Source organism: Cebus imitator, unplaced genomic scaffold (assembly GCF_001604975.1).
Source record: "Cebus imitator isolate Cc_AM_T3 unplaced genomic scaffold, Cebus_imitator-1.0 Scaffold218, whole genome shotgun sequence".
Taxonomy (NCBI): Eukaryota; Metazoa; Chordata; class Mammalia; order Primates; family Cebidae; genus Cebus; species Cebus imitator.
Genome location: NW_016107533.1, coordinates 2,707,952 through 2,717,119, shown reverse-complemented (window position 1 = coordinate 2,717,119; position 9,168 = coordinate 2,707,952). Strand labels below are relative to the sequence as shown.

General features: G+C 41.9%; 1 protein-coding gene across 1 annotated transcript in view; it reads left to right on the top strand.

The window, feature by feature from the left end:
* NUP160 (nucleoporin 160) overlaps positions 1–9,168 on the top strand; it is a 67,296-nt gene that overhangs the window by 45,087 nt on the left and 13,041 nt on the right. The window contains exons 25-30 of the mRNA XM_037746030.1: positions 4,216–4,311; positions 4,417–4,511; positions 4,605–4,701; positions 4,795–4,900; positions 8,237–8,397; positions 9,130–9,168. Of these exons, the coding sequence (XP_037601958.1) occupies positions 4,216–4,311; positions 4,417–4,511; positions 4,605–4,701; positions 4,795–4,900; positions 8,237–8,397; positions 9,130–9,168 (594 nt within the window). The remainder of the gene's footprint in view (positions 1–4,215; positions 4,312–4,416; positions 4,512–4,604; positions 4,702–4,794; positions 4,901–8,236; positions 8,398–9,129) is intronic.

Genomic DNA, 9,168 nt, shown 5'->3' with positions numbered 1-9,168 from the left:
TATATATATATATATATATAATGGTACACCTGCATGGCATACTTACCATGATTGAAGCTTGCAGGACTGGAAGTTGCTCTGAGTGGGTCAATGAGTGAGTGGTAAGTGAATACGGAGGCCTAGGACATTCCTGTACTGTGTAAACACTGTACACTTAGGCTACACTAAATTTAGTTGTTGGGGTTTTTTATTTATTTATTTATTTTGAGACACCGTCTCACTGTGTTGCCCAGGGTAGTCTTAACTTTTTGGCTCTTTTGAATAACACTTACCTTAAAACACAAACACATTACACAGCTGTACCAAAGTTTTCTTTGGTTTTGGGTTTTTTGTTGTTGTTGTGTTTTTGTTTTTGTTTTTGTTTTTGTTTTTGACAGTCTCATCCTGACACCCAGGCTGGAGTGTTGTGGTACAAACAGCTCGCTGCAGCTTCAATGTCTTGGGCCCAAGCAATCCTCCCACCTCAACATCCCAAGTTGCTGGGACCATAGGTGCACACCACTATACCTAACTAACTTTCTTTTTTGTAGAGATGGAGTCTAGCCATGTTGCTCAAACTGGTCTTGAACTCCTGAACTCTGCAGTCCTCCCAAAGTGCTGGGATTACGGGCGTGAACCATTGCCCCAGGCAGTTTTTTCTTTGTGTCTTTTTCTATTTAAAAAAAAAAATGGCAGCTGGGCACAGTGGCTCACACCTACAATCCCAGCACTTTGGGAGACCGAGGCACGCAGATCACTTGAGGTCAAAAATTCAAGACCAACCTGGCCAACATGGTGAAACTCCATCTCTACCAAAAAATGCAAAAATGGGTTTGGTGGTGTGTGCCTATAGTTTCAGCTACTAGGGAGGTTGAGGTGGGAGAATTGCTTGAACCCAGGAGGCAGAGGTCACAATGAGCCAAGATCACACCACTGCACTCCAGCCTGGGTGACAGAGAGAGTGAAACCCTGTCTCAAAAAAAAAAAAAAAAAGTATTATGTATTGTAAAAAATAGTATATGCAAAACCATTTTTATTTTTTTTGATTTGGAGTCTGTTGCCCAGGGGCTGGAGTACAGTGGCATGATCTTGGCTCACTGCAACCTCCACCTCCCAGCTTCAAGCAATTCTCCTGCCTCAGCCTCCCAAGAAATTGAGATTACAGGTGTACTCGACCATACCCAGCTAATTTTTGTATTTTTAGTAGAGACGGGGTTTCACTATGTTGGCCACACTGGTCTTGAACTCCTGACCTCAAGTGATTCGCCCTCCTCAGCCTCCCAAAGTGCTGGGATTACAGGCGTGAGCCACCACCGTGCCCAGCCATGCTATACTTTTTTTTTTTTTTAACGGAGTTTCGCTCTTGTTACCCAGGCTGGAGTGCAATGGCGCGATCTCGGCTCACCGCAAGCTCCGCCTCCTGGGTTCAGGCAATTCTCCTGCCTCAGCCTCCTGAGTAGCTGGGATTACAGGCACACGCCACCATGCCCAGCTAATTTTTTGTATTTTTAGTAGAGACGGGGTTTTACCGTGTTGACCAGGACGGTCTCGATCTCTTGACCTCGTGATCCACCCACCTCGGCCTCCCAAAGTGCTGGGATTACAGGTGTGAGCCACCGCGCCCAGCCTCATGCTATACTACAATTGGCAGCACAGTTGGTTTGTTTATACCAACGTCACCACAAACATGTGAGTAATACATTTTATTGCGGTGGCTATGTCACTAGAAGATAGAAATTTTCAAGGTCCATTGCAATGGGTACAGTAGCTCACACCTATAATCCCAACACTTTGAGAGGCTAAGGTGGGAAAATCACTGGAGCCTAGGAATTTGAGATTAACCCAGACAACACAGGAAGACCCCCATCTCAACAAAAGAGTAAAAAATTAGCTGGGCATGGTGCTGTATGACTGTGGTCCCAGCTACTCAGGTGGCTGAGATAGAAGGATCACTTGAGTCCAGGAGGTTGAGGCTACACTGAGCTATGATCACACCACTGCACTCTAGCCTGGGCAACAGAGCAGGACCCTTTCTCAAAAAATAAAGTTAATAAAAATAATTTTCAAACTTTTTATTTTAGCTTCATCCTTTATACTTATATTTTGGGTGTATCATACATATATATTAGAAAATTGCATGTATATAAGATAGGGAAATGTGCACATTTAGGGGCACGTGCAGACGTTGATAGGGTGGACAACCAAAAATGTTTTTCAGGCTGGGCACAGTGGCTTATGCCTGTATCTCCAGCACCTTGGGAGGCCGAGGCAGGTGGATCACCTGAGGTCAGGGGCTCAAGACCAATCTGACCACCATAGCAAGACCCCTAAAAACACACAAATTAGCCAGGCATGGTGGCATATGCCTATAATCCCAGCTACTTGGGAGGCTGAAGCAGGAGAATCACTTGAACCCAGGAGGTGGAGGTTACAGTGAGCCGAGATCGCACCATTGCACTCAAGCCTGATTGGCAGAGTGAGACCCTGTCTCAAAACAGAAGGATTATATCAATCATTTAGCAAATTCTCTTTAGGGTTTTTATAAAACTATGGTGTTCATTTATTTGCTATTCTTTACATTCATTTGTGACCTGAACAGTTAGTAGTGAAATTATATTTATTCTTATGTTCAACAATTTTTTTTAATAGAGATGGGGTCTCACTATGTTGGTCAGGATGACAGGCATGAGCCACCATACCCAGGCTCAACAAGTATTTATGGAGAGACTACTGTATACTGGGCACTGAGGATAGAGCTCTGAATTTTAAAAGGACAATTCAGGCTGGACACCGTTGGCTCACACCTGTAAACCCAACACTTTAGGAGGCCAAGGCAGGAGGATCACTTGAGCCCAGGAGTTAGAGGCCAGCCTGGGCAATATAGTGAGACCTCATCTCTACAAACAATAGAAAAAAATAGCTGTGTCTGGTGACATGCACCTGTAGTTTCAGCTACTTAGGATGCTGAGGCAGGAGGGTCACTTGAGCCTGGGAGGTTGAGGCTGCAATGAGCTATGATCGTGCCACTGCACTCCTGCCTGGGCGACAGGGTGAGACCATCTCAAAAAAGAAAAAACAGTTCCCTGCCCCCATGGTGCTTACATTCAGGTAAGGAAAGAAGCTAGACAAGTAAATATAAGTGATATGTTCTCTGACTAGAACAAACAGATCAAGAGAATAGAGTAGGAAATATTCAGCTTGTTATGACATTATCTTGGGAACTATATAGTGGTAAGCTTTGGAGTCTGGATGCTAAGGTTTGAATCTTAGGTCTCCCAACTGTGTGACCTTGAGCAAGTTACTCTGCACCTCAGAGTCTTCATCTGTAAAATCCTCATCAGATTGCTAGGGGAGTGAATTATTAACTACGAAGTGTGAAGCCATGCCTGGCTGGTGGTAGGCCTTCAGTATTCAGAGAGCATTTCTTTACACCCCCCCCAACTTGAATTGAATGCATGCATATATTAGTACATAAACATATTAATGACTTTGGGGGCCATTTTATTACTTTGTAACACTGTCAAAAGGAAAGGACAACGAAAAGCCTTGTATTTAATTCCTCTATTGTTTATTAATAGTCGTTCCTGTAAAAGTTCTGTATAGAACATGTTAGAATTCTCTCTTAATTTCAACTATCTCTGTTCCTACCTAACACTAGCAATCACAATTTATCTATAATTAGAGAGCTATTATGCCAATGGTAATATCTGGGGAAATGAATAGAAAACTTTTACAAGATGGAACATAACAGAATAATCTAAAGCAAAATCTTAAATATTAACCAAATAGTCCTGTCCATCTTGTCAGCACCTTTGATTTAAACTTTATCTTACCTTGTTACCTTTTTTTAAAATCTTTTTATTTATTTTTTAAGAGACAGGGTCTTGCTGTATTACCCAGGTTAAATTGCAGTGGCAGGATTAAAACTCACTGCAACCTTGAATTCCTGGGTTCAAGCAATCCTCCCACCTCAGCCTCCCAAGTCGCACCAACTATAGGTGCATGCCACCAAGTGCAGCTAATTTTTTTAAAAAATTTTTGTGGAGATGGGGGTGTTACTATGTTGCCCAGGCTGGCCTTGAGCAATCCTGCTGTCCCAGCCTCCAAAGTACTGGGATTATAGGTGTGAGCCACCATGCTGGCCTACTTACCTTTCTAAATAATTTTAAACCATAATTTAGTTTGAAGTGCATTACCATATTAATTTTAACAGAAATTTCTTCTGTTTCTCGTTAGGTTTTACGACTACTAGATGTTGTTGGTTTGCCTGAACTGGTTATTCAGTTGGCTACATCAGCCATAACTGAAGCAGGTGATGACTGGAAAAGTCAGGTAAGGATTGACAATAATTTGGTTGTTTTCTTTAAGGTTTGTTGTAGGTGTGGTATGTCCATTTCTATTGCTCTTTTTGATATTCGATCTACATTTGATATTTAGGCTACTCTAAGGACATGCATTTTCAAACATCATTTGGATTTGGGTCACAATAGCCAAGCATATGAAGCCTTAACCCAAATTTCTGATTCCAGCAGGTAATCTCATGGTCTTTTTTAGAGAAGACAATTTACCAATTCTGTTTAACCTACTAATACCGTTTGCCCTCATATCCGTTTCTTTCCTTCTAGGCAATTAGATTGTTTACGGCAGTTGGTGGTAGTTCTTTGTGAACGCTCACAGCTACAGGATCTTGTAGAGTTTCCTTATGTAAATCTGCATAATGAGGTAATTTTAGTTATCTAGTGATGGCTTTCAATAACTATGGTGGCTGCCATGATTGCTACTGACTTAGTTATCTGATTGCTTCCCCTTCCCTAGGTTGTGGGAATAATTGAGTCACGTGCTAGAGCCGTGGACCTTATGACTCACAATTACTATGAACTTCTGTATGCCTTTCACATCTATCGCCACAATTATCGCAAGGGTGAGCAATGTAACCAAACGGTATCTTGGAGACAACCTTATTAATCATGTTTTACCAAAATATTGTGAGTTAGACTTAGGTAATTTTTAATATGTGTTTAAGTACAAGATTAGCTTAAACCTTTTGAGGATTACCTTGAAGATATGCCCTTGCTTCCATTCTAGGACTTTCTCAAGGCATTGCCATTGAAACGGCATTCTATGTGTATCTTCTGTCCAATTATAAAGGAAATGAGTGCCACACCTGGTGGCTTATGCCTTTAATCCTAGCAGTTTGGGAGGCCGAGGCAGGTGGATCACCTGAGGTCAGGAGTTCAAGACTAGCCTGACCAACATGGCAAAACCCCGTCTCTACTAAAAATACAAAACTTAGCTGGGCATGGTGGCAGGTGCCTATAATCCCAGCTACTCAGGAGGCTGAGCCAGGAGAATTTCTTGAACCCAGGGGGCGGAGGTTGCAGTGAGACAAGGTTGCACCACTTCACTCTAGCCTGGGTGAAAGAGTGAAACTCTGTCTCAAAAGAAAAAAAAAGGGAAATTAGCTTTTTCACTAGAAACAGCATGAATTTTTATGACTAGTTTGGAGTTCTTGTGCTATTTTACCACTGGCCTTCTCTCTTTCCTCATTTCAGTTCTTAGAGCAAAATTCTGGCTGCTTAAATGTGCTTAGATCATAAATATAGTAGATGATATTCCTTGTTAGCTATGGTTATATTGTTCCACATCCCTCCAATTAAATGCAAAATCCTTAAAGAGGGGGACTACAATTTACATTTACGGCCGGGCATAGTGGTGGGACACAGATTACAACCACGCCTGTAATCTCAGCACTTTGGGAAGCTGAGGTGGGTGGATCACTTAATGTCAGGAGATCGAGACCAGCCTGGGCAACATGGTGAAACTCCCTCGCTACTGAAAATATAAAAATTAGCCAGGCGTGGTGGCACGTGCCTGTAATCCCAGCTACTTGTAAGGCTGAGGCAAGAGAACTGCTTGATCCTGGGAAGTGGAGGTTGCAGTGAGTCAAGATCATGCTACTACACTTCAGCCTGGGTGACAGAGCAAGACCTTGTCTCAAAAAAAAAAAAATCTACAGTTAGAAGTTATCAAATGATATCCTGGTGAATTCTTTTTTTCTTCATTCATTTTGTTTGTTTGTTTTGAGACAGAGTCTCACTCTGTTGCCTGGGCTGGAGTGTATTTTGGCACAATCTCAACTCACTGCAACCTCTGCCTCCCAGTTTCAAGCGATTCTCCTTCCTCAGACTCCCGAGTAGCTGGGACTTCAGGCATGCGCCACCACATCCAGCTAATTTTTTTGAATTTTTTAGTAGAGTTGCGGGGGATGGGGTTCGCCATATTGGTCAGACTGGTCTTGAACTCATGACCTCAGCTTCCCAAAGTGCTGGGATTACAGGCATGCACAACCATGCCTGGCTAATTTTTTTTTTTTTTTTTTAATAGAGATGGGATTTTGCCATGTTAGCCAGCTGGTCTCAAACTCTTGACCCCAGGTGACCCACCTGTCTCAGCCTACAAAAGTGCTGGGATTACAGGCGTGAGCCACCGTGCCCAACCAAGAATTTGTGTTTTTTTGTTGTTGTTTTGTTTTCTGGTTTTTGGTTTTTTTTAGAGATGAGTTCTCGCCATGTTGCCCAAGCTGGAGTGCAGTGGCTGTTCACAGGCACGATCCCACTGTTGATCAGCACGGGAGTTTTGACCTGCTCCATTTCTGACCTGGGCCAGTTCCCTCCTTGGGCAACCTGGTGGTCCCCTGCTCCTGGGAGGTCATCATATTGATGCCGAATTTAGTGCAGACACCCAATTGGCATAATGCACTACAGCCCAGAGGTCCTGGGCTCAAGCAATCCTCCCACCTCAGCCTCCTGTATAGCTGGGACTATAGGCACAAGCCACCGTGCCCTGCGAAATTATGTTCTTATGCAGAGTATCCAGACATCTCTCGGTCTCACAGTCCTGAGCAGGTATAGGTGACTAGTTCTATAAGCTAGTATTCTGTACTTGTTATGATAATGTAGTATCTTAAATATCAAAAATAACATTTTTCTTTTTTTTTGTTTTAATTGTGGTAAAATGCACATAACATACAATATATCATCTTAACCATTTTTAAGTGTACAGTTCAGGAGTGTTAAGTGCATGCACAATATTTTGTAACCAGTCTCCAGAACACTTTTCATCTTGGAAAACTGAAGCTCTGTACCCATTAGACAACTACGCCCTGTTTCTCCCATCCCCCACCCCCTGAGAACCACCATCTTACCTCCCATCTTTATGAATTTGGCTACTTGAATCATACAGCATGTGTCTTTTTGTGACAGGCTTATTCCACTTAGCATACTGTCTTCAAGGATCATCCTTGTAGTGGCATGCGTCAGAATTTTCTTAAAGTTATCTTAAAAGATTAGCCAGGTATGGTGGCAGTCACCTATAATCCCCACTTGGGGGCCTGAGGCAGGAGGATCACTTGAAGCAGAGGTTGTGGTGAGCGGAGATTGTACCATTGCACTCTAACCTGGGCAACAAGAACAAAACTCCATCTCAAGAAAAAAAAAGATAGTCTCACAGATAACGAAATGATTTTCTGTTATATTTAAATGTCAGATTTTGTTCATCCATCAGTGAACACTTGGATTGCTTCTCCCTTTTGGCTATGGAAAATGATGCTATGAACAGGGGTGTGGAAATACCTCTTCAAGACCCTTTTTTTAATTCTTTGGGGTATATACCAAAAAATGGAACTACTGAATTATATGATAATTTCGCTTTTAATTTTTTGAGAAACTGCCATACTGTTTTCCATAGCTGCTGCACCATTTTACGTTCCCAGCAACAGTGCACAAGGATTCCAGTTTCTCCACATCCCCACCATGTGATTTTTTTGGGGGGTGAGGAGGGGTTACATTAAGCCCAATTTTTTTTAAATTTTAACATTTGATTAGGGATAGAATTCTCTCTGTACATCTCTAGAGAAACAAATTTTGGAAGGCCAGTGTGGTAATCCCAGCACTTTGGGAGGCCGAGGCAGGTGGATCACAAAGTCAGGCGTTTGAGACCAACCTTGCCAACATGGTGAAGCCCTGTCTCCACTAAAAATACAAAAACTAGCCGAGCGTTGTAGTCGTGGGCCTGTAATCCCAGCTACTCAGGAGGCTGAGGCAGGAGAATCACTTGAACCTGGGAGGTGGAGGTTGCAGTGAGCTGAGGTCACACCATTGCACTCCTGCCTGGGCAACAGAGCAAGACTCCAGCTCAAAAAAAAGAGAGAGAAACAAATATTGGAAGTTCTAATACCTAATTTATTACCGCCTCATAGCTGGCACAGTGATGTTTGAGTATGGAATGCGTCTTGGCAGAGAAGTTCGAACTCTCTGGGGACTCGAAAAACAAGGCAACTGTTATCTGGCTGCTCTCAACTGTTTACGACTTATTCGTCCAGAATATGCATGGATTGTGCAGCCAGCATCTGGTGCAGTGGTATGAAAACTTTTCATCCTGGAATTTTGGGGTCATTAAATCTACTTGTTTTGGTCCTTTCAAAACTATTACATCATTTTGCTTCATTTGATTCAATGTGATATTTGTGAAAAAAAAAAATCTATGTTTATAACAATTCATTGTTGTATATTACTACCCCTTTAGTTCTCAAGTTTAGAATTATTGTAGGAAGAAATATTCCAGAGTAATCTTGGAGTTAGACAGACCTCACCCAATTCAGACAAGTTATTTAATCTTTTATTCAGTTACTCTCTGGTATAAAATATGGATAATATCTACTTTATAGGATTGTTTCGGTAATAATAACGTAATTCAAGTCAGTTGCTTAGAATGGTAACAGTGCTTGGCCCACAAAATGTGCTAAGTAAATGGTAGCTGCTTTTATTTCTATTGTGTTTGTTAATGCAGTCTACAGTTGTTGTTTTAAAGGACACACACTTTGAGTTTTCCTATCACACTGATGGGTCAGATACACGCAGTTGCTTCTATTATATATAACTCTGGAACCAAGGAAAATTCATTGATTTACATGGAGATAAAAATCCCTGTCCTTGGACTCAGTAATATGTTATAGTTAAGTTTGCAACTTGGCAAAGAACTTTCTTTGTCTCGTAAGAACTCTGCTGGTTGGAAAAAACTCTGAGTCACAGTTAATGATATCAAAATAAAATACTGATTTTCACAGTTAAATTGCTTGTTTTGTTTTATCAGTATGATCGCCCTGGAACATCACCTAAGAGGAATCATGAT